The sequence below is a fragment of the Triticum aestivum genome, chromosome 2A, assembly GCF_018294505.1.
Source record: "Triticum aestivum cultivar Chinese Spring chromosome 2A, IWGSC CS RefSeq v2.1, whole genome shotgun sequence".
Taxonomy (NCBI): Eukaryota; Viridiplantae; Streptophyta; class Magnoliopsida; order Poales; family Poaceae; genus Triticum; species Triticum aestivum.
The window spans coordinates 675,321,680-675,347,582 of record NC_057797.1 but is presented as its reverse complement, the minus strand read 5'-3'; the positions used below and the strand labels follow the sequence as shown (position 1 = coordinate 675,347,582).

The window sequence follows — 25,903 nt, the reverse complement described above, 5'->3', positions numbered from 1 at the left end:
AGGCCACCGGCCCAGCCAGCCAGACAAACGCCAGGAGGCCTAGCGGCCCAGCCAGCAATTGGCCCACGGCCGACCTCCCGCGCCCGAGACCCCCAGCGCCCGCAGGCCTCCGCCTCGTCACCCGCTCCTCGTCTCCCTCTCGCACGTACGCTACTCCCGCTGCCAGGAGGGCCCCACCCAAGTCGCCCCCAACCTCCCGCTTGCCCTGCACGGGATTAGGATGCCGCGCCCGCACGCCGAAATCGCCAGGCAAAGCCCTCACGGATAAGCTTATCCTCGCGACTCCGCAGCCTCTGCTCGCGCCTATAAATCCCCCAAGACCCCCTCTCTCCGTTCTGCCAGTCCGTTTTGCCCCACACCAACCATAGACAACGCCCTACCGCGTTGGATCTCGCTGGAGCCGGAGCATCTCGCCGGAGTTTCCATCGCCGTAGACTCCCTTACCTTATTTTTCTTTCTGTCAACCTTTGTAACTCGCCGAGTCTCATCCGGTTGACATCGTTTTTGCCCTAGGGACCATCGGAACCGCCGCCCCGACGACATGCGTCCTCGCCAAAGCACGGAGCCGTCGTCCCCGCGTAGCACAACCCCGACGCCCTCGAGGACACCCGCCTCCACCACCGGACCTCCCTGACTCCTTCCTCGCCGCTGAAAAGCACCACAGGCGCCGCCCCGTCCATCGCCCGAGCCAGCGCCGTCGTCCCTGTTCGTCGTCGTTGCCACCGTAAGCGAACCTCCTGTTTGTTTCATATAGTTTTTTTATTTAGTATTAGATCGGTTAACCGCGGTTCGTTTAAACCGAACGGTTTTGATTAAAACCGGTTGTTGGTTTTTTAGTTTAGCCACGGTAGTTGTTTTCCTTTATTTAGTGGTCGTTTGCCGTTTAGCCTAAGCCGAGAATGCTGCTCAGCCACCTGGAAGCCGCCACATGGCCAGGGACCTGGCCGCGAATAAAATTTTCACAGTCAAATATCTGAATTTTCAGATTAGTCCCTGAACTTCGGATAACCGTATCATTTTAACCGTAGATCCAAATTCGATGAAACCAGCGGCAAATTCTTCATCATGATTAGATCTATCTAGTAGCATCATGTTTTAAACTTTTCCAGATTCAAATTTGAACTTCATTCAAATTTGAATTCAAACTTCAAATGGCCATATCTCCTAAACCGTAGCTTCGATTGATGTGATTCTTTTTGCACCGTGTCACCGTAGCCAAAACCCTACCACCTGGACCATTGCCACTATACTTCTCACAGGGTTAGTATATGTCCATGATAGTTTTATTACTATGCCAAGTATGCACGATAGATCACATGACAGTTTTGCACCTTATGTCACTTATTGTTAGCACCTAGAATTATTTGCATGCAAGTTATGTGTGCTGGATTTCCATTTGGTTTTATGAGTCTTTTGTGTTGCATGTTATTGCTCTCTAGAATGATTGCTTATGTATGTTATTTTACTTTGACGATAGACTGTCCGAAGTGCGAAGCCGAGTATTATCGATCTCTAGAATTCAACTACCAGTATCAAGGCAAGTTCACATTTGATCATTCCTTCAATTACCTATGTTTTATATTATGCACTTAGTCCTTTTGTGGTAGGATTGCATGGTAGGATTTATTGTTGCCAGATGGCTATGCCGTTACCTAGTAGTTCATTTGAGGTAGGTCTGATCTATACATCCTTGTCACCACCGTGTAAGTTTATTTTTTCCTCGCTAATTGTAGACATGGTTTGGGAAGCGAACATGGCGAGACATGAGTGACAAAGTAGTAATCAGGACCAAGACTTGTAAATGAACTTCCTGGGCGGTATTTGGTTTGAATGGTGGCGAAGTACAGTGGGAGCATGCATGGTTAATCCATGGCGGTGCACCACTAGTGGTCGGCCACCCAGGCTCAAAGAGATCAATCTTATTCTCATGTCTAGAAGCTTACGTGTGCAGCCAGAAGCCAATATGGGCTATGGCTTACTTGAGTAGTTAGTGTGACCCCTTCCGGGATGGGCTAGCAGATGTAGAATGATGTAGGTGTACCGGCCTATCCGTGGGTTAAGGGGGAACATTTTCGAAAGACTATGTCTCGGTCATCCTGTTCTCAAACGCCAGGCAATGCGAGAACTTCAAGGGAGGCGATCGAGTCTTGTGGGGAAAAGTGCGCAAACCTCTGCAGAGTGTTAAAACCTAATCGATTAGCCGTGTCCCCGGTTACGGACAACTTGAGCATCTAGTAGTGGAAATGATGGGAGATCTCATCACTCTTAATTAAATAGTTAGGTTTTAAATGAAACTTTGGGAATGGATTGAGTTGGGTTTGCCAACTCATTCTATGATATACAATAGTGGTAGAATAATATCTTTTATTCTAGGGAAAAACTAGCTTTATGCAAAAAAAACTAAAATTAGAGCTTTCCACCAGCCAAATTGCATGTACAAATAGGTTCATTATTTTTATGATGTGACTTGCCAGTACATTCAATGTACTGACCTACAGGGCTGCAACGTCTTATGTTGCAGGAATTTCTACGACGAGTAAGAGTTTCGTTGTAGGGTTACGGTCTACACTCAACTTGCCGTTGGCGTTATGGGACTCCACACCCGTTTGATTGTTTCCGCTAAGACTTATGAGGTATATATCAGTTTCACGTTATTTATACATGTGATTGCACTTTGATATATACATTGATGTACTGTGTGTGCCAGCATACCGATCCAGGGATGGCACAGATACACAGAGGCTTGACTGTTTGAGGTCGGGTCGCTACAGTAACATTGGGAAAAGTTCACATGCTACTCCCACATTTGCTCATATCTAAATATTTTATCAAGTACAATTTTTCTGTTTGCATCTTGGAGATCATTGAACAACACAATTGGTGTGTGATCAGATTTGACAGGGCAAAGCCCTCGCGGATAAGCTTATCCTCGCGACTCCGCAGCCTCTGCTCGCACCTATAAATCCCCCAAGACCCCCTCTCACTCCACTCTGTCGTTGCCAGCACCCGATCTAATCGTACTCTACAGAACTGGTATTATTGATCTTTTTTTCGAACGTCCAATCAAGGTCGATGTGGTCGAGATCATTCAGACTACACAAATCCATAGCTTCTCTTAACCCTGCCATTTGTGCTGCATCCCTTTCATTTGGTCCAAATTGTTCCTCACTTCGGAGTATCTCGTTGAAGTCACCGATACAAATCCATGGAAGTGTGGACTCACTTCGCAATCTGGCCATTGTCTCCCATGTGTTGTGCCTCAAGCTATGGTTTGCCTCTCCATAGAAGCAAGTCAACCTCCAATCTTCCTTAGCATGTTCTTGTACACATGTATCAATGTGATAACGTGAGTAATTCTTTACTCGAACATTCAGACCATGCCTCCAGAACAGCCCCAATCCACCAATACGACCAGTACTAGAAACAACAAAACCCCCAACAAAGCCTAACGTTGTTGTGCACACATTTTAAATTTGATTGTCCAAGCTGGTCTGAAACTTATTGATAAATCTATTGGGAATCGTTGCATGGAAAAACAAAAAAATTCTACACACATGCAATGATCTATGCATGGAGATGCATAACAACGAGGGGAGAGTGTGTCTACGTACCCTCGTAGACCGTAAGCGGAAGCGTTTCTCAACGCGGTTGATGTAGTCGAACTTCTTCGCGCTTCAACCAATCAAGTACCGAACGCACGACACCTTCGCGTTCTGCACACGTTCAGCTCGATGACGTCCCTCGCCTTCTTGATCCAGCAAGATGTCGATGTAGTAGATGAGTTCTGTCAGCACGATGGCGTGGTGATGGTGATGGTGAAGTGATCCTTGCAGGGCTTCGCCTAAGCACTATGAAGATATGACCGTGGGAGTAAAAGGTGGAGGGGGGCGCCGCACACGGCTAACAATTGTATGGGGTGTGCTAGCCCCCCCCCCCCACATATATATAGGTGGGAGGGAGAGGGAAGGCAGCCAGGGCGCGCCCCAAGTAGGATCTGAATCCTACTTGGGGTTTCCCCAAGTGGTGCCCCTCTTGCCTTATTTCATCGAAGAAGAAAGGGAAGGGGGAAGATAGAAAGGAAGGGGGGACCGAACCCCGTTTTTCTTTCTCCCAATTCGGCCTCCTGCCATAGGGGGGGAGCCACCCCTTGTGGGGTGGTGTGCTCCCCTCTCATGGCCCATATGGCCCATATATTCCCCCAGGGGTTCCGGTAACCCCTCCGGTACGACGGTACTTCGATAAATACTCGATACACTCCGGAACACTTCCCGTGTCCGAATACTATCATCCTATATATCAATCTTTACCTCTCGACCATTTAGAGACTCCTTGTCATGTCCGTGATCTCATCCGGGACTTCGAACAACATTCGGTCACCAAATCACACAACTCATATAATACAATAGCGTCATCGAACGTTAAGCGTGCGGACCCTACGGGTTCGAGAACTATGTAGACATGACCGTGACACCTCTCCGGTCAATAACCAATAGCAGAACCTGGATGCCCATATTGGATCCTACATATTCTACGAAGATCTTTATCGGTCGAACCGTTATGACAACATACGTAATTCCCTTTGTCTATCGGTATGTTACTTGCCGCGATTCGATCGTTGGTATCTTCATACCTAGTTCAATCTCGTTACCGGCAAGTATCTTTACTCGTTCTATAATACATCACCTCGTGACTAACTCCTTAGTCGTTTGCTTGCAAGCTTATGATGTGTATTACCGAGAGGGCCCAGAGATACGTCTCTGATACTCGGAGTGACAAATCCTAATATCAATATATGTCAACTCAACAAACACCTTTGGAGATATCCTATAGAGCATCTTTATAATCACCCAGTTACGTTGTGATGTTTGATAGCACACATGCATTCCTCCGGTATTCGGGAGTTGCATAATCTCATAGTCGAAGGAATATGTATTTGACATGAAGAAAACAATAGCAATAAAACTGAACGATCAATATGCTAAGCTAACAGATGGGTCTTGTCCATCACATCATTCTCCTAATGATGTGATCCCATTATCAAATGACAACTCATGTCCATGGTTAGGAAACCTTAACCATCTTTGATCAATGAGCTAGTCAAGTAGAGGCTCACTAGGGACACAGTGTTTGTCTATGTATTCACACATGTATTTAGGTTTCCGATCAATACAATTCTACCATGAACAATAAAAAATTATCATGAATAAGGAAATATAAAATAACAACTTTATTATTGCCTATAGCGCATATTTCCTTCAAAATCTGTTGACAAGATTAGAGATGGCATTCGGTATATCAAAATTTCTTCCAATTGTATTCACAAGTTCTATGAAACTGGCCAGAACATTTACCATTCGAATGAAGATAGAAAGCTGGGAGTAGATATGCCTGTCCGTTGGAATTCAACATACATAATGCTTGAGAACTCTTTGTATTTCAAAGATGCATTACTGTGGTTTGGTAATAGGGATGGCACATTCAAGTCCAATTTTTCTCTAACTCATGATGAATGGGGAAAAGTTGCTATCATGCATGATTTCTTGAAAACTTTCTATGAAGTGACCAACATAATTTCTGGGACAAAGTATCATGCATCCAATTTGTATTTCAAGTGTGTGTTCCTGGTGCAATCATGTCTCTTGAAAGCATCTAGTGAAAGAAAGAAGTTGATGGCACCAATGCTAACTCCAATGAAAGAGAAGTTTGATAAGTATTGGGCTGATTATAATGTATTTTTGTCTTGTGCTGCTGTCTTGATCCCCATTGCAAGCTTGCTTTTGTTAGCTACTGTTATGGAAAACTTTATGCCCCCGACGAGGCCGAACGCTGGGTGGATGAAGTTAAGAAAACTTTGGTGAATTTGTTTGCCGAATATAGTGCTGCTGCTGTTAGTGAAACACCATCAGATGGTGCTACAGACAGTAAGGGAAGTAGGGGAGATGATGCTGATATGTTCAATGACTATGAGAATTACATACAATCTCAACGCACAACTGTAGAGAGGTCTCAATTGGATCTTTACTTGGAAGAAACACCTAGAAAATTGAATGACAAGTTGGATGTCTTGGAATTTTGGAGCAAATCATCTATGCGATATCCTCAGCTTGCTTCAATGGCTCGGGATGTTGTTGTTGTCCCCATTTCTAGTTTTGCTATGGAGCAGGACTTTAGCATGAGTCACAAAGTTATAACGCCTAACCGAGCTTCACTTAAGCCTAAAACCATCGAGGCTTTAATGTTTCTGCAAGATTGGTATCGTTGGTAGATGTCTCATAATGAAGGTACAATCGGGTGTGCTTTGTTGTTTCATATTTAACATCATGGTTACTCATGTTATCATTGTTTATTGTGTTGTTTGTTTTGTAGAAATGAGCACTGCGGGAGGTGGACCTTCAAGTCCTCATGCGGAGGAGTTATCTTTAGATTCAGTTTGTGTTCATTCTTTCTTCCTTACTATCTTGTGCACTGATATCATGTTACCATTGATTATATCTTGTTAGTTCATATCATTTCTCTCTTGCTTTGTTCCAGGAAAATGATTAAGTTATTATAGCTTGATGGAACAAGAAAGAGATGAAGTCAAAAGAGTCATCAACTTGTTTCTTCGTTATTTGATATGATGTTCTGTAATGAACTTGTCAGACTATGTTATGGAGTATGGACTTGCTATTATGTATTTTGTAACAGACTAGCTATTTGTTATCTTGTGAGACTATGTATTTATTATGTAGTATGGACTTGCTATTATGAACAAGAAATATGATGCTGTTATGTAATGATGTAACAGACTTGCCTTTTGCTATCTTGTGAAGAATTTATGTTGCTGTTATGTGAAGATTTCATATGTGTATATGCTGATGTTTGCTGGAAGCCTGGAATATATATGATGTTTTGTTCGGATAACATGTCTATAGTGTTGTTTGTTGGAATATACTATATAGTGTTGTGAAGAGTAGTTGTGTATATAGGCTGCTGTATATGTTGCTGACCTGCTGTTTGCTGGAATAGTGGAATGTATGTGCTGTTTTGTAAAGATCATATAGTATTGTTTGCTGAAATATATATGCTGCTGTGAAGATACCATATATATGCTGCTATTTTGTGACATATGATGTTATTATTCTGCTGTTTTGTAAAACGTTGATGTTCAATGTGCTGTATACCAGGAGCAGCCGGGCTTTGGGCTTTTCATCCGGGCCGGGCTCGGGCTTATAAATCTAAAAAACTCTTGGGGGCTTTTTCCGGGCTCAGGCTTCACATTGTAGCGTCGGGCTTTTAAGAGCCCGTCCCGAGAGATGCCCAGGTTACTCAACCCCAATTCACCACTTCCCCTGCCCGCCGCACGCACCTGCAGTCAACACCTTTGTCTCAAAAAAAAAAAACCTGCAGTCAACACCTACTACGCCGCTAACCTGTCCAGCGCCTCCACCTCCCTTCCGGCTAGGCATTCCGTCGAGCACCAGCCCCCGACCAACCGCCGCCGCCGCAGCCATGCTCCCCACGAAGCCCCAGCTATCTTCCTCTCTGCTCGCATCCACGCCGCTCTTTAACCCCGCATCCAATCCCAACCACGCCAAGCCAATCGCCGCCTCCCCCTCCCCCCGCCGCCGCCTCCGCATCTCCGCCGCATCCACGGCGGTTTCGCCGGGGGCGACGGCGCTCAGCCGCGTCGACGTGCTCTCGGAGGCGCTCCCCTTCATCCAGCGCTTCAAGGGCAAGACGGTGGTGGTCAAGTACGGCGGCGCCGCGATGAAGTCCCCCGAGCTGCAGTCCTCCGTGATCCGCGACCTCGTCCTCCTCTCCTGCGTCGGCCTCCGCCCCATCCTCGTCCACGGCGGCGGGCCAGAGATCAACTCCTGGCTGCTCCGCGTCGGCGTCGAGCCGCAGTTCCGCAACGGCCTCCGCGTCACCGACGCGCTCACCATGGAGGTCGTCGAGATGGTGCTCGTTGGCAAGGTCAACAAGAATCTCGTCTCCCTCATCAACCTCGCCGGAGGCACCGCCGTCGGCCTCTGCGGCAAGGACGCGCGCCTCATCACCGCGCGCCCCTCCCCCAACGCCGCAGCCCTTGGCTTCGTTGGCGAAGTCGCGCGGGTGGACGCCACTGTCCTCCACCCCATCATCGCCTCTGGTCACATCCCGGTCATTGCCACCGTTGCTGCCGACGAGACAGGGCAGGCCTACAACATCAACGCGGATACGGCGGCAGGTGAGATTGCCGCTGCGGTGGGCGCCGAGAAATTGCTACTGCTCACAGATGTGTCTGGGATACTGGCGGACCGTAATGACCCTGGCAGCCTGGTGAAGGAGATTGACATCGCTGGGGTGCGGCAGATGGTATCCGGTGGGCAGGTTGCTGGTGGAATGATCCCAAAGGTGGAGTGCTGCGTGAGAGCCCTCGCCCAGGGTGTGCACACTGCAAGCATCATCGATGGGCGTGTCCCGCACTCGCTGTTGCTCGAGATTCTCACAGATGAGGGCACTGGCACAATGATCACCGGCTAAGGTGTAAAATGCCTCCTTGGTACTTCCTTATGCCTTTCTGTTCATACTGCCAATCTGCCATGTAATTTATGCCAATGTAGCCTCACCTCATGATTGCAATAAGAGTACCTTCCTGACATTTGTGTACTGTAGGAGAGTAATGCTGACTGAGGTTGCATTTGATTTTGATAAAGCTTCTTTTGTTGGGCCGTGGTATGAGTTTTTGTCTAGCAAAGCAAGAATAGTAGCATCTGTGCCATTTCTTTTCTTAGTGATAAGCGTAGTTTTGCAATTCTGCATGACTGTAAATTCTTCCTTTTTTAAGCATAGTTCAAAATTTCCTATGGGATTCAGTTGCAAAGATTGTAAACTGATGTGTCACATATGTACTTGAATACATCTTGAAAATTCATGGGAAAGCTAGTATAGAAAATGGGTAGCTGGTGATTTCAGTAAGTTCCATTTTTTTTTTTTTTGCGGGAAGTAAGCTCCAATTAGCAATGTTGTTTCACAAAAATATTGCCTATGCTTTGAAGCCACTTAATGATAAAATCGTAAGCTTATAAATATTGTACACAAGTATTGTTTGGAACAGTAATAGTGCTTGTGAGCCTTTTTACACATTCCTGGCTGTCAAACTGTGATGGCACAATAAAAGGAAAACTAGATATAAGGCCATCCATCACTAGGGCCTCTTGCAGTCTTACCGGAGCTAACCAAATTATAATTTTCATGCCATGACATTCATGATCTCAACATGTTTAGTGTCAACATTTCTGTAGAAACAATGGTACCAACTGCAGTGTTTCACACAAGTCATTTCTTCATTCACATTTCACATATTTTTAGTGATCATTTTAGGTAATACAAGAGCTAAACTTTGCCTTTTCTTTTGCTCTTGACTTCACTACCCAATCATTCTAATTCCAATTAAAACAGTTACATTCTAGCATAGTATTAGCATTTATCTCAAGTTTACGTAGTATTCTGGCTTGGGTTTATCCTTTATAGGTTGCTCAAAGGATATATAATCTTTCTCTTACTGAAGTAATTGAGTAAACGTTATTCCATGCTTGATTGAAGTCACCAAATGATATATTTCAGTTATGCACTTCTTTCCTTTTGATAGAGCTACTTGTCTGAGAGGCAGGTAAATTACATTCTTTACGATTTGATGAGTTCTGTCTCATCCTTCTCACTACAGTCGATGCTTGGTACACCCGTCTATGAAACTAAGAACACTCAAAAACATCTTTTCAGTACATAATTAACTACTCACTGCAACAGATAAAAATAGGTGGCGGGGGTGATTCACCATCTCTAAACCTTATTGAGAGCCAAAAAGAGTATGGCTGGAGTAGTCTTGTCAATAAGCATTGACTGACCTGCAACTGCATTTACCCACTGACCAGCTACAGGTTTTCATTCTGAAGGCCTCTTAACTTCAGCAGAAGGCCTTCCCTTTCCCTGGTCTTTGGCAAATACTGTATTAATCATGAAAGTTGCTAGTAATAAAAGATGCATGCACCAGCACTTTCTCCATATATCCCCCTTGTCGCTGCAGTAGTAAAATAATATAATCAGTGTGTTAAGCTATCTTAACATAGAGAACATGTAACATTCTTCTGTTAACTTTCTCCTGGGATGTCCACTGATCGGGCGTCGGGCCCTTGTAACTATCACCTCCTAGGTGGTTTGTACTCTCTCATCTTTTCAATGCAATGAAACGCAAAGATCCTTTTGCGTTTTCTTGAAAACAAACACATAGAGAACATTTAACATTCTTCTGTTAACACACTGCTGTTAAATTTCACATGTCCTGCCGAGGCTGCTCCTAGCACTGTATCCATGCACTGGTAGTCTTGGCAATTGCGGCGCCTACTTTTACTTTCTCTAGCATTCAGATTTACCTTACGTTTTGAACTTTCTTCATATACTTTAGAACTGTTGTTGAAAAGAAACTATGGATACAGAACCTGCTTTAACGTTGTGAAAATTGGAATGGAACAGTTTACAAGTGAACTGTGCTTTTGCTTATCACCAGACTAGTACATCTGCTATTTGTGTCCAGTATATACTGCTAAGTGTTTCTTTTTGGGAATATACTGGTTAGTGCTGTTCCATTATTCTATCCCTATGTTCAGTGGGCTGCTTGCTAGTGATACCTTTTGGTGGTAAGCATTGAATCTCACAAAAAAGATCCATCCCAATGGCCGACATTGGTTTTTGAGAATTCCTTCTGTGCCACCGAATAACACCACAATCCCTGATTTGCCACCGAATAATTTATTTTTTTTCCCGGAAGAAGAGCAACTCCTTATTCCTTCTGTGCAATCAAATTTTGAGTTTTCGTCCTTGCATACCATTAGTGCGACCATCTTGACAGTTTGGTATCTATTTGTCCGTGCACTAGACAAGGGGACAATGATGGTGCTGATGCCATCGAAGGAAGAAAAATTCCAAACCTATTGACATGGAAGTATAGGGTTTTGTTGGTAAATCATGAAATGAAGCTATTCAGTGGTAAAATGATTTTTTCTTTCTGGCATTCACCTATTTCAGTCTGAACTTGCAGCCATGTACTATTGGTCAAGAATAAAAGAAGTTCATTTATTCGCAGCTTCCGCTTTATATTTTTTTTTCATGTGAACTGAAACCACGGATGCAATATCCATTCTACTTGGAACTCTTTCTAGGAATTTCTAAGCTAAAACCTTGACTTTACTTTTTTCTTTTCTTTCAGGTTTTCTTGTAAATTTTAAAGCGCCAGCCCAGGCGCAGAGCTAAGTGCAGCGTGATGGATAGAACTGCGGAAACCAAGTGGATGGGGAAAAGGACTTCGATTGAGCGCCGCTACGTCAAGGTCCAATTATGCTAGCCATGAGGATGCGGGAGACTGATATGGGTTTGATTCTTCTCGTCAGTTTCGACCACCATGTTGTCATGGGCATAGCATAGTGAACTCCACTCATAGCTAAAAAGGAACGGTGCCTGCCTTCTTTTCAGTATCTAATTACCGCATTCGTCGGAGCTCTTCCGCTGCTGCATCTCATTTGTTGGACGGGGATATGCTGAGAAAACGAAGGGCAAATCTGTGCCCACTGACTAATTATGTTGCCTGCTTGCTTTTCTTGTGTGATACTGAATAATACCGGTGTGCATCGTTTACCAGCATTGTTTATTAGTAAGTACGTGTTTAGGGTATTGTTTATTGCCTGTTGTAGTCTTTGTTACCGTCCGACCCGTGGAGCAATTTGAGCTTCCCTTGATTTTTCATCTCTGCATTGCATGTGGTCTGCTCAGTCTGGTCCGTCGACGTAAGTGGTAAAGTTGCATTTACTATGCACTCCCTCCGTTCCAAAATAGATGACCCAACTTTGTACTAATTTAGTAAGTTAGTACAAAGTTGGGTCATCTATTTTGGAAGGGAGGGAGTAATCACTTGGGGCTATGTGCCTGTCTGTCCATGGCTGATACGTCGTTCGGTGCCGCAATGCCATCAGATTTGCAGTTCTCAAGTGTGCATCACGTTCTTCACAAATTAAACTTGGGTCTAACCATCTATTCAGAGGCCACGTGGCGCAGGGAATCGTCTTGTCGTATTGCCTGGTGCTAATGGTGTGTGTTCAGTTTGCTCAAGCGAAGATGCCAACACGCTCGAGACAGAACGGTGGGGAGGACCGGATCTTAAGCAGCCCATTGGAACTGATCAACGACAGCGAGTGGCGCTTTGTTTATAAGTAGACGTCGAAAAATTCTGTGCTTATCAGGGAGTATTGCGGCCTTAATTAGTCAGTCAGTACTGTGATGTCCCAATGTAGAATAAGCAGAGGCACCACTGGCAAATTTGTTCGGCGCAAGCGGATAACCGCATTTGGTGACTGTGCGAACGAACATCCCTTGGATTCCACTCCGGAAATAACAACGATTCCCTGCCCAAACCCCTCCAAAACGCCTCACAAAACCGTTGGCGCTCGCTCCAAACCCCTACGTGTACCATCTGATGTTTATACAGCTATTGAACGTCGATTCTTCCCATCAAGAAAGTGCGCTCCTGCGATTATACATATTGGACGAGACAAAAATGAAGTATTCCAAAGGCCAAAAGGCGCAACTTGTCACTCTTGCGAGCTGCGGAAGTACCAGCGGGCGTTATTATAGGCTACGAACCGCAAGGAACCTAACCAACGACCGAAAGAGACCAACGCCGAAGCATGGCGGTATGCACGATCGCGACCATGCACGCCGTCGTGCACCACGGCCACCACCCTCGCCTCCAGGTCCCGCCGCCGCGCCGGCTCGTCCGCGTCGCAGCCGGCGCCACCGCTGCCGCGGCGACGGAGCCAGACACGCTGTCGAAGGCGTTCTGGGACTACAACCTCCTCTTCCGGTCGCAGCGCGGCGAGACGTCCGCCCCCGTGCAGCTCCGCGTCACCGAGGGCGCCATCCCGCCCGACTTCCCGGCCGGCACCTACTACCTCGCCGGGCCCGGCATGTTCTCCGACGACCACGGCTCCATCGTCCACCCGCTCGACGGCCACGGCTACCTCCGCTCCTTCCGCTTCCACCCCGACGACGGCGTGCGCTACTCCGCAAGGTACGCCACGCACCACTTAGCAAGCAAGCCGGCCGCCGTGCCACCTTGGGAATTCGGCGGCGTGTACTGTAATGTCGTCCGTCGACGATCCCGGTGTGAGTTTACAGAGCACGCGTATACGCAGGTACGTGGAGACGGCGGCGAAGACGGAGGAGAAGGGGGACGGCGCGTCGTGGAGGTTCACGCACCGGGGCCCCTTCTCGGTGCTGCAGGGTGGGCACAGGGTGGGCAACGTGAAGGTGATGAAGAACGTGGCCAACACCAGCGTGCTCTGGTGGGGCGGCCGGCTGCTCTGCCTCTGGGAGGGCGGCATGCCGTACGAGCTCGACCCCAAGACGCTGGAGACCGTCGGCCCGTTCGACCTGCTCGCGCTCGGCGACCGCGCCGACGGGGCGGCCCCCGCACGGCGCCGCCTGGGGCACCGCCGGCGGCCGTGGCTGGCGGAGGCCGGGCTCGACGCGGCCACCCGCTTGCTGCGCCCCGTCCTCAGCGGTGCGTGCTGTTCACTTTGAGTAGAGTAGACTAGTCGTTGCGCACCGAGCTAGCGTGGATGATCTGACGTTTGTGCGCCGGCCCGGTCGCCATTATCCCGTGCAGGCGTGTTCAGCATGCCGCCCAAGCGGCTGCTGGCGCACTACAAGGTCGACCCCAAGCGCAACCGGCTGCTCATGGTGGCCTGCAACGCCGAGGACATGCTCCTCCCGCGCGCCAACTTCACTTTCTACGGTCTGCAGCACGCCCTCGTCCATCTCCATCCATATGCCCATTAAAATCAAATCACTGATGGTACGTATGCAGAGTTCGACGCCGGCTTCAGGCTGGTGCGGAAGCGGGAGTTCGTGCTGCCGGCGCACCTCATGATCCACGACTGGGCCTTCACCGACTCCCACTACGTCGTCCTCGGCAACAGGATCAGGCTCGACATCCCGGGGTCGATGCTGGCCATGACGGGCACGCACCCCATGATCGCGGCGCTGGCGCTGGACCCGAGCAGCCGGACCACGCCGGTCTACCTGCTGCCACGCTCCACGGAGGCCGTGGCCAGAGGCCGCGACTGGACCGTGCCCGTCGAGGCGCCGTCGCAGATGTGGTCGCTGCACGTCGGCAACGCCTTCGAGGAGGACAACGCCCGCGGCGGCCTCGACCTGCACCTGCACATGTCGGGCTGCTCCTACGACTGGTTCCATTTCCACAGGATGTTCGGTAACGTCGTCGGCATGGCGCCAAACATTCAGTTGATCTTCGTCTGCACTTTTACTACTGCTCAAGTGCGACGATGATCCCAGTGACTGACATATCTGTGCTGCGATGGTGCGATTCTCACAGGTTACAACTGGAAGAACAAGAAGCTGGACCCTTCGTTCATGAACGCGGTCAAGACCAAGGAAATGCTGCCTCGCCTTGTGAAGGTGAACGAATGCTTGTTTTAGTAAATCATAATTCAAACTTTTGTCAAATTTCAGTAGGTTTCAGTTAAATTTGAGTCCTGTTCGAACTGCTTGTTCGGGCCTATGATAATTTAACTGCTAATTTCAGAAATTTTATCTTGTCAAACGCAGGTGGCAATTGAGCTCGACAAGAGAGGAGGAGCATACCGGAGATGCACCGTGAAGAGATTATCCGATCAGTGGAACAGACCGGCAGACTTCCCTGCGATAAATCCAGGCTACGCCAACAAGAGGAATATGTTCATTTACGCGGGCGCTGCCTCCGGTTCTCGCAAATTACTCCCATATTTTCCGTTTGACAGCGTTGTCAAGGTCGATGTCTCGAATGGGTCAGCGAGGCGGTGGTCTTCCGAGGGGCGCAAGTTCGTCGGGGAGCCGGTCTTCATCCCCACCGGCGGTGGGGAGGAGGATCACGGCTATGTTCTTCTTGTAGAGGTAACTACATATGCCCTGTCAGTATGTACATAACTCTTCGAAGCTATTATTGGAATTCAACAACTTTCAAAGATTCCAGGTGTTTCAAACATCTGCACCATTTGACGCCCCCAATCTCCTTTTGCAGTATGCAGTATCCGAGGACAGATGTAACCTGGTGGTGTTGGATGCAAGGAAGATAGGGAAAAGAGGCGCACTTGTGGCAAAACTTGAAGTACCAAAGCACCTCACCTTCCCAATGGGATTCCATGGGTTTTGGGCTGATGAATGAATGGCAAAAATCGCAGGCAGCCACTCTGATAAGCAATTGTTAGGCTCGCAAAACTGGGCAAAATCTGATCGATTTTGATATGAGTGTAAAATGTATGTATATCCTGTGGGATCCCATATCCTGATCCGTTCTTATACAGCAACCATTCATAGGGAGCTTGTCAAATCTCGCATCACTGATGAACCGTTCGTACTGCATTTAGTATTTCACAGCAGGATAACAAGCATGACTGATGCAGTTGATATGAACTATGGATGATAAAAACAATTATTACCACAACCCACAGAGTAAACATATTGAATTTCCACTGAGAATTGTAACAGCACGGCAACTTTTAATGTTCTAGACCTGGAAACTAAGACGGACACTGTCCCTGATCACAACCATAAGAAACCCATACGAAATCACTAGGACTATAACTGATCCTGTACAATACTAACCACCAAGTGTGAAGTCGACGAATTGTTGTGCTCACTTTATGCGAGCTATTGTTACGACGATGAAGACGAACACCGAGAGCATGAAGGACATTCTCACTACATCGTCAGACAAATCGTAGTCCATGCTCTGGGCCTGGAAGAGCGTGTGCACGAGCTGAAGTATCTTCTCAAGGAACTCCTTGATCTTCGCCTGGGTGTTCTCCAGGACCCATTGCATCATTCCAGGAGGAGCACTAGAGCTCCCCTTATTATCAGTTTCCTTAGCTGAAAAGTAGGATAATTTGCATCAGATGCAGATCCACCCAACATAATACTGGAATTGGAAGAAATACACCTTGCATTTTGGAATTTTATCAAAAAACAAATACACCTTATATAAAGGAACAGAGGGAGTAGATGCGACTTTGATGGAACAGCTAAATAAGGTAACTTGTACTAAATCAGAGACAATTAATATGGATCGGAGGGAGTACCAAAGTTTATAAAATTTGACGTTAACAATCAAAAGGTTATCTTTCATCCACGTCAAGTCAATATGAAGATGTACATACAAAGATCATTAAGAAGGGTCACGTACCATCCTGGAAGGACTTCTTAAATTCTTGCACCACCTCATTGTTCATGACAGCGTTCCATACAGCCTTATCAGTTGACAAGGCCATAACCATTTTCTGCATCGAGGAAGAAAAATGTCACAGCAAAGAAGAAAAAATAGTGATTTTTGGTCAATATTTCGTGGCACTGAGAAATTTGAGATTCTTCTATGCATAAATACCATACAATGACTCAAATCAAGCAGTATTCACCTGAACAGAGGCATCTTCTTTCAACAGCTGGAATGCGTCCAGTACATTTTGATGTTCCCTTGTCATAAGAGCAGTCGAGTTAAGTGCAAGTGTGCCAGGTTCAGTGCACTCGTCTAATCCGATGTTGGATGGAGAACTCCCTAAGTTGGCTATTTGGACAGTTTGCTTCTCGGATGCATCAGAATCGGCAGCAAAATAGTTAACAAACATCCCAGATGAAGAGAGTCCTGCGATGGGCAGTGCGAGCGCTTGTAACTCGAGTGCATCAGAATCCACACCCGAAGGATTCTCAAATACCCTGCATACGACAGAGTTTTGTTTAATTTGTTCAGATGGAACATGTAAAAACCAGATACCATCAATTAAACTACTAAGGAGCGGACAAGCTTTAAGTAATGATAACAAAGGAGAGTGTGCGCCCTACAACAGGGTAGCAGGCTAATTAAGCAATGATGGAGTGTGTAAACTGCAATTGGTGCATGATCATGGAAGTGGGATCCAACTGAACTTTGTAGCATATGACAACAATTGGCGCACACCCCTGAACCTGAACAGTTTCAAAAATACAAGCAAGAGTAATCTGCAAGGAAAGTAGCATGGTTGGAGCTGTGTCCATGACATAAACGTGATAAATCACGGGAAAATATCCATCTAAATTCCAGAACAATCACATGATTAAAATAGTCACTAAGTAATAATTGTTCAAGACAGTTCCGATCTTCCAATCATCCGGAGATGACGAACTGATCATCAGCAGCATAACGTACAAAAAAATAATACTCGATCAATCTAAGTGGATGCTTTTTAAGATTCTTCTTTGGAAAACAAGTTGATAGATTAAGCATAAATCTTACTGCTGGATGCTGGCGACGGCGGCATGGACCTCCTCATCTGTAGGGGGGGCGTCGAACGTCACCTCGTCCCCGCCCGCCGGCCACTCGCTCGCGTAAACCGCCGCCTCCTCCTCTGCCCCCACGGCCTTATCCCCGACGGCCAAGAACTCCTTCAGCCCCTCCTCGCCGTCGAGCCGCAGCTTGATGGAATCCCAGCCAGCGACGGAGGCGATGGAGACGGTCGGCGGCGGCGGAGAGGTGGCGCGCAGAGAGAGGCCACCGTTGCGCGCGCCGGCGGGGGAGGCGGGGGCGTGCCCGAGGCCGCCGCGGCCGGCGAGGCGGACCTGGTGCTTGCTCGGCGGGTTGCTGCTCATGGCGGCGCCCAGGAACCGCACGGACGAGTCGGCCCCCCTCCAGCTGTTCTCCCGCCTCCTGTACACGACGTGGACCACCATGGCTGGACCTCACCGCCGCCGCCGCCGCTCGCCGCGCTTTCCCCTCGCCCGAGGTTTGTTTAGGAGGAGGCCGAGTTGGTTAGCCGCGATGGTTGAAGCAACCGGTTTGTTTGGGTATTTACGCGGCGTCGTCGGTTAATTTATTATCTCCTTGGCGTTCCTTGTGGAACTTTGGAAGGAGATTCCGCGATAAATATTTGTTGTTAAGATGTCCTTTCAACCATAAATATTTTATCTGATGCCGTGAGGTGTTTTCATTTGCGTGGAGTGTAATATGCGAGCAAATCCACGTCGGATGTTCTTTTCGATGGGTTAATGCGCTTTGTGATTACGACCCCTGCGTGCCGCCCAAGATTTTCTGCCACCTTGTTTAATGTGCTCCTACTACTTTTTATATTTAAAGGAAAATCGGGGGTACAAGACCATCTCCAATAGCCTCACTGAAAAGTTTACGGGCCTCTCTTCAAAATCCAATAATCTCTTTCTAATATTATTATAATACTTGCCGCTTCAATGGATGCTACTAAATGTATTTCAGTATTAGATATATCCGTTTGAGCGACGAGTGGTATGGATCGGAGAGGGTACAAAATCTTACCTTGAGGTCCTAATGTGATGGCCTTCTCTTTCTCCGGTGGTGGCGTGACGGCGGCAACGAGCAGTGGCGGCGGACGAGGGGGCAGCAATAGTCGGTGGCAGTGCATGGTCTTTGGCGGCCGACGGTGATGGTTGACGATGGCGGTGTGGTGGTCTTCGGTAGCGATCGACGGCGATAGCGGCACGGTAGCCTCTGTCGGCGGGAGGCGGCAACAATGGGGTGGCAAACGACGGCGGCACAATTCTTCTGCGACGGACTCTAACGCATGCATGTTGATGTGACATTTATTAGAAGTTTTGGGAGGATTAAAATTTTCGAAAGAGATGATGGTTTGATTATTGTAACATCTCAAGAATTTATTTGGAAAAGGCATGCTGGAACAATTTTCTTCTCAACTCTCTCTATACGGAATATTATGAGGGAAAAGTAGCCTCTCATATGTTTTTTTACGAGAAATTTTTTGATCTATTCATTTTCAATCGTGACAGTACAACGAATATTAGAAATGAAAAAAATTACATCTAGATCCGTAAACCACCTAGCGACGACTACGAGCACTGAAGCGAGCCGAAGACGCGTCGCCATCATCGCCCCTCCATCGCCGGAGTCGGGCACAACTTGTTGTAGTAGACAGTCGGGAAGTCGTCATGCTAAGGCCCCGTAGGACCAGCGCACCAGAACAACAACCGCCACAGATGAAGAATAACATAGATCAGAAGAATCCAACTCAAAGACACACGAACGTAGACGAACAACGACGAGATCTGAGCAAATCCGTCGGAGACACACCTCCACACGCTCACCAACGGTGCTAGACGCATCGTCAGAACGGTGTCTAGACGAGGAGACCTTTATTCCATCTTCAGGGAGCCGCTGCCGCTCGTCTTTCTGAGCAGGACACAAACCCTAACAAAACTGAAAGAAACGACTAAAGACGGAGCCCTCCCGCTGGCCCTTGCCGAGATCCACTGCGCCCCATGGTCCTAGGGCCACCGGAGAGAAGTGGATCTGTGGCGGCGCCGGCGGGAGGCAGAAACCCTAGCTCTTTTTGTGGAGGAGGAGGAGGCATGCTTTATTTTTTTAACATGGTATAAACATAGAGGAGGTATTCGAGATGATGAGCCAGCACAACATTTTAAGATCAAGATATGTGTCTTCGCAGTGTTTTTATAGTTGACGAAAATGTCTCCTCCTACTGAATATACACGTCAAAAAAGTTGAAATAAATCAAAAAATATATAAACACGTGTCAAGTCCATAAATTAAAGCCTAATGGGCTGGTTGTATTTTACATATCTAGTGTTTATCATACACATTTTTTTTGCATGGGTTTATCATACACATTTGCTCGTGCCAACAACAGACTCCAAAACCGTAAGGCAATACCACACCAAAGCAACAAAGCGTGCATGCGCGCAGTCACGGTAGAAAAAAAAACAAAAATGGTGGAATCAACTACTGCCTCCGTTTTAGTTTATTGGCCCCGTAATATTTTGTGCCAAATTTTGATCATGAATTTAATTAAAATAATAATAATAATGCATGTCACCAAAAATTATATAGTTGGATTCGTATTTAAACATAATTTCTAGTGATATTATTTGTGGTTACATGCATTAATATTTTGTTCGTTAAATCTAATGTCAAAATTTAGCACAAAATATGAAGGGACCAATATTAAGTACTCTCTCCGTTTCTAAATATTTATCTTTTTAGAGATTTTAAATGGACTACCACATACCGATGTATATAGATATATTTTAAAGTTTAGATTCACTCATTTTGCTTCGTACGTAGCTATTTATTGAAATCTCTAAAAGGACAAATATTTCAAAATGGAGGGAGTAGGTACGAACGGGTCGACCATTTTCCCTCCTTGCATTGAAGATGGTGGTTTAAATTACGATGTGGACTTGATGGAAAATTGACACTCGTCAGCGAGTGCATGAAGTGCAGAATAGTTTAGTTTGACAGTACATAAGGATAGCGTGCACTCCTTCATGATCGACATGGCAATGTCGTTGCTAGATCGGGGCCATCAGAACAAAGTCTACTGTTATCCAGTTAGAAGCCGACTTTTTTTTAGAATATAGTACAGATGTAGGCGCTTATATATCGTACATCTTCAATACATAAATTATATTTATCTTTATCTTTACCTACTAATAAAGCACATATTGTTTCTATCGGGTTCACCGTAATGGCGTTTTTGCCAAAAGGCCCCTGACTTTTTGTAGCATCAACCTACACTCCCTTTTTTAAGTGGCTAAACAAAAAAGCGATTCGTTCTTCAACCCACAATCCTTTTTGTTGCGCTCGGGTGTCGCATCAGGCGGCGGCAGCAGCGATGCGGTGGCAGCGAGGCGGGTGGCATGCGCGGAGATGGAGGAGAACATGGAGAGTCGTCCGGGGGCGAGTAGTTCGCCAGCGTCGACACCACAGACCATGGCAGTGCAGGCTTGCAAGGGGCAGTAGGAAGACGAGCAGAGGGGAGCGTCGGGGAAGGGGGATGTGATACGTCTCCAACGTATCTATAATTTTTGATTGCTCCATGCTATATTATCTACTGTTTTGGACTATATTGGGCTTTATTTTCCACTTTTATATTATTTTTGGGACTAACCTATTAACCGGAGGCCCAGCCCAGAATTGCTGTTTTTTTTGCCTATTTCAGTGTTTCGAAGAAACGGAATATCAAACGGAGTCCAAACGGAATAAACCTTTCTAGAACGTGATTTTCTTCCCGAATATGACCCATGAGACTTGGACCCTACGCCAAGGAAGCTTCGAGGTGGGCACGAGATAGGGGGGCGCGCCCTATACCCCCAGGCGCGCACCCACCCTCGTGGGCCCACCGAAGCTCCACCGACGTACTTCTTCCTCCTATATATACCTACGTACCCCCGAACGAACAGAGACGGAGCCAAAAACCTAATTCCACCGCCGCAACTTTTTGTATCCACGAGATCCCATCTTGGGGCCTGTTCCGGAACTCCGCCGGAGAGGGCTGTCATCACGGAGGGCTTCTACATCATCATAGCCTCTCCGATGAAGTGTGAGTAGTTTACCTCAGACCTTCGGGTCCATAGTTATTAGCTAGATGGCTTCTTCTCTCTTTTTGGATCTCAATACAAAGTTCCCGCCTCTCTCGTGGAGATCTATTCGATGTAATCTTCTTCTTTTTGCAGTGTATTTGTTGAGACCGATGAATTGTGGGTTTATGATCAAGTCTATCTATGAATAATATTTGATTCTTCTCTGAATTCTTTTATGTATGATTGGTTATCTTTGCAAGTCTCTTCGAATTATTCGTTTGGTTTGGCCAACTAGATTGGTAGTTCTTGCCATGGGAGAAGTGCTTAGCTTTGGTTTCAATCTTGCGGTGTCCTTTCCCAGTGACAGAAGGGGCAGCAAGGCACGTATTGTATCGTTGCCATCGAGGATAACAAGATGGGGTTTATTTAATATTGCATGAATTTATCTCTCTACATCATGTCATATTGGTTAAAGCGTTACTCTATTTTTAACTTAATACTCTAGATGCATGCTGGATAGCGGTCGATGAGTGGAGTAATAGTAGTAGATGCAGAATCATTTCGGTCTACTTGTCACGGACGTGATGCCTATATACATGATCATGCCTAGATATTCTCATAACTATGCTCAATTCTGTCAATTGCTCAATAGTAATTTGTTCACCCACCGTAGAATACTTATACTCTTGAGAGAAGCCACTAGTGAAACCTATGGCCCCCGGGTCTATTCTCATCATATCAATCTCCATCACTTTAATCTTGCTTTGCTTTTTTACTTCGCCTTTTACTTTTCACTTTGCATCTCTATACCAAAAATACCAAAAAATATTATATCTATCAGATCTCACTCTCGTAAGTGACCGTGAAGGGATTGACAACCCCTAATCGCGTTGGTTGCGAGTAGCTATCGTTTTGTGCAGGTACGAGGGACTTGAGCGTGGCCTCCTACTGGATTGATACCTTGGTTCTCAAAAACTGAGGGAAATACTTATGCTACTCTGCTGCATCATCCTTTCCTCTTTGGGGAAATCCAACACAAGCTCAAGAGGTAGCAAGAAGAATTTCTGGCGCCGTTGCCGGGGAGTCTACGCAAAAAGTCAACATACCAAGTACCCATCACAGTCCCTATCTCTCACATTACATTAGTTGCCATTTGCCTCTCGTTTTCCTCTCCCCCACTTCACCCTTGCCGTTTTATTCGCCCTCTCTTTCCCAATCTCCTTCTCCTTCTCCGCCTCTCTTTTTCGTTTGCCTTTTTCTCGCTTGCCTTTTTGTTTGCTCGTGTGTTGGATTGCTTGTTTGTCGCGATGGCTCAAGATACTACCAAATTGCGTGACTTCACCAATACCAATAATAATGATTTCCTTAGCACTCCGATTGCTCCTCTTGCCAATACTGAATCTTGTGAAATCAATACTGCTTTGTTGAATCTTGTTATGAAAGATCAATTCGCCGGCCTTCCTAGTGAAGATGCCGCTACTCATCTGAATAGCTTCGTTGATTTATGTGATATGCAAAAGAAAAAAGATGTCGATAATGATGTCGTTAAATTGAAGCTATTTCCTTTTTCGCTTAGAGATCGTGCTAAAGCTTGGTTTTCGTCTTTGCCTAAAAATAGTATTGATTCTTGGAACAAGTGCAAAGATGCTTTTATCTCTAAGTATTTCCCTCCCGCTAAGATCATCTCTCTTAGAAACGATATTATGAACTTTAAGCAACTTGATCATGAACATGTTGCACAAGCTTGGGAGAGAATGAAATTAATGATACGTAATTGCCCTACTCATGGTTTGAATTTGTGGATGATTATACAAATTTTTTATGCCGGATTGAATTTTTCTTCTAGAAATCTTTTAGATTCGGTCGCGGGAGGCACTTTTATGGAAATCACCTTAGGAGATGCTACTAAACTCCTAGATAATATTATGGTTAATTATTCTCAATGGCATACTGAAAGATCTTCTAATAAAAAAGTGCATGCGATAGAAGAAATCAATGTTTTGAGTGGAAAGATGGATGAACTTATGAAATTATTTGCTACTAAGAGTGTTTCTTCTGATCCTAATGATATGCCTTTGTCTACTTTGATTGACAATAACAATGAATCTATGGATGTGAATTTTTTTGGTAGGAATAATTTTGGTAACAACGCTTATAGAGGGAATTTTAATCCTAGGCCATATCCTAGTAATCCTTCTAATAATTATGGGAATTCCTACAACAACTCTTATGGAAATTATAATAAGATGCCCTCTGAATTTGAGAATAGTGTTAAAGAGTTTATGAATTCACAAAAGAATTTTAATGCTTTGCTTGAAGAGAAATTGCTTAAAGTTGATGACTTGGCTAGGAACGTTGATAGAATTTCTCTTGAGGTTGATTCTTTAAAGCTTAGATCTATTCCTCCTAAGCATGATATCAATGAGTCTCTCAAAGCCATGAGAATTTCCATTGATGAGTGCAAGGAAAGAACCGCTAGGATGCGTGCTTCCAAAGATGCCTTTATTAAAGCGTGTTCTTCCAATTCCTATGAAAATCAAGATGAAGATCTAAAAGTTATTGATGTGTCTCCTATTAAATCTTTGTTTTGCAATATGAATCTTGATGAAACTGAATATGATCTTCCTTTACCTAGAAGGCGTTCTAAAAATTTGGAGTATTTAGATCTTTATGATGAAATTGATGAACGTGGGATTGAAAGAAATAAAAATCTAGATGTTGCTAAACCCACTATATTGGATTTCAAGGAATTTAATTATGAAAGTTGCTCTTTAATTGATTGTATTTCCTTGTTGCAATCCGTGCTAAATTCTCCACATGCTTATAGTCAAAAGAAAGCCTTCACCAAACATATTGTTGATGCCTTGATGCAATCTTATGAAGAAAAACTTAAGTTGAAAGTTTATATCCCTAGAAAACTCTATGATGAGTGGGAACCAACTATTAAAATTAAAATTAAAGATCATGATTTTTATGCTTTGTGTGATTTGGGTGCTAGTGTCTCCACTATCCCCAAAACTTTGTGTGATTTGCTAGATTTCCGCGATTTCGATGATTGCTCTCTAAACTTGCATCTTGCGGATTCTACTATTAAGAAACCTATGGGAAGGATTAATGATGTTCTTATTGTTGCAAATAGAAATTATGTGCCCGTAGATTTCATTGTTCTTGATATAGATTGCAATCCTTCTTGCCCTATTATTCTTGGTAGACCTTTCCTTAGAACGGTTGGTGCAATTATTGATATGAAGGAAGGGAATATTAGATTTCAATTTCCATTACAAAAGGGCATGGAACACTTTCCAAGAAAGAAAATAAAATTGCCATATGAAACTATCATGAGAGCCACTTATGGATTGCCTACCAAAGATGGCAATACCTAGATCTATCCTCGCTTTTATGCCTAGCTAGGGGCGTTAAACGATAGCGCTTGTTGGGAGGCAACCCAATTTTATTTTTATTCCTTGCTTTTTGCTCCTGTTTAGTAATAAATAATTAATTTAGCATCTGTTTTGGTTGTGTTTTTTGTGTTTAATTAGTGTTTGTGCCAAGTAGAACCGTTGGGAAGACTTGGGGAAAGTCTTGTTGAACTTGCTGTAAAAAACAGAAACTTTAGCGCTCACGAGAACTGCTGTCATTTTTATTTGGAGAGTGATATTGTAACGCCCCGAGACCGTTGTGCCAGGTGTCTTCCTGTTATTCGTTGTTGTTGCCATGTCATTTGCTTGTGTGTTGCATCTTGTCATGTCAGCATATGCATTGCATCATCATGTTTTCAAAACTTGCATTCGTCCGGGGTATCCCAGTTCTTTCCGTTGTCCGTTCTGAGCCCGGACACACTCGCACGCGCCCGCGGCATGTCCGAAATAGTATTTTTATAAGTGGCCGGAAAACGTTCTCGGAATGGGTTGAAAGTTGGCGTGTGGTCTTATTATAGTGTAGATAGACCGCATGTCAAGTTTCATCGCATTCGGAGTTCGTTTGATAGCCCAACCGTTAAACTATAGCGGCATTATAGCCGGTCTAACGTCGGACGTTTTCGGTCTCCAAAAATAGTCGCCGGGCCTCCCTCTCTTCTCTTCTCTTAGCTCGAGACTGTCCACACAGCCCATGACCTACCGCCAGGTCCAACCTAACCTCTCTCGTTAGCCCGCGGCCCTCCTCGCGCGCGCGCCCGAAAGCTGTCCAGGAACCGACCCGGGGATTCGTCACCGTTGTGTCCGGATCATCTCCAAACATCTACAAAATATCACCGTTTCCATATTTGGGCTACCTAAGCTATTTTTCCTGTCCGTCCGATTATGATCAGAGGGATCTTATACCCCCTAAACCTATCCGGCTTACTATATATAGATCAACCACTAGACTATTTTGCAAAACCTAAATTCTAGGACTTTTGTCCCTGTCGCCGCCGCCACTCGGTGTCAATCCCCCTCGGGATCCACCCATCCCCAACCATCGCTCGCCACCCATCGCCTCCAAATCCTCCTCCCTACCTCGA

At 45.7% G+C, this 25,903-nt stretch overlaps 3 protein-coding genes across 4 annotated transcripts; 2 read left to right on the top strand and 1 right to left on the bottom strand.

Moving 5' to 3' along the window:
• The first annotated feature begins 7,312 nt into the window (after nt 1-7,312).
• On the top strand, nt 7,313-11,609 carry LOC123190136 (acetylglutamate kinase). 2 transcript variants are annotated; one of them, XM_044602725.1, is made up of 2 exons: nt 7,313-8,506; nt 11,228-11,609. In XM_044602725.1, exon 1 carries the CDS (start codon nt 7,492-7,494, stop codon nt 8,503-8,505), a length of 1,014 nt encoding a protein of 337 aa, XP_044458660.1. In that variant the 5' UTR covers nt 7,313-7,491; the 3' UTR covers nt 8,506; nt 11,228-11,609. The 2 variants fall into 2 exon arrangements, with proteins under 2 accessions (XP_044458660.1, XP_044458659.1); XM_044602724.1 differs by having other exon boundaries at nt 7,321-8,524.
• A 985-nt stretch (nt 11,610-12,594) lies between these two features.
• LOC123190133 (carotenoid cleavage dioxygenase 7, chloroplastic) lies at nt 12,595-15,351 on the top strand. Its single transcript, XM_044602722.1, has 7 exons — nt 12,595-13,081; nt 13,206-13,573; nt 13,679-13,807; nt 13,880-14,284; nt 14,408-14,490; nt 14,641-14,964; nt 15,092-15,351. Exons 1-7 carry the CDS (start codon nt 12,699-12,701, stop codon nt 15,233-15,235), a joined length of 1,836 nt encoding a protein of 611 aa, XP_044458657.1. The 5' UTR covers nt 12,595-12,698; the 3' UTR covers nt 15,236-15,351.
• Nucleotides 15,352-15,479: 128 nt separating this feature from the next.
• LOC123190135 (uncharacterized) lies at nt 15,480-17,911 on the bottom strand. The gene is made up of 4 exons (XM_044602723.1): nt 17,336-17,911; nt 16,482-16,779; nt 16,253-16,346; nt 15,480-15,939 (listed from the first exon to the last, which is right to left on the bottom strand). The coding sequence occupies exons 1-4, from the start codon at nt 17,767-17,769 to the stop codon at nt 15,707-15,709; spliced, it is 1,059 nt and encodes a 352-aa protein (XP_044458658.1). The 5' UTR covers nt 17,770-17,911; the 3' UTR covers nt 15,480-15,706.
• Between the last annotated feature and the right edge of the window lie 7,992 nt (nt 17,912-25,903).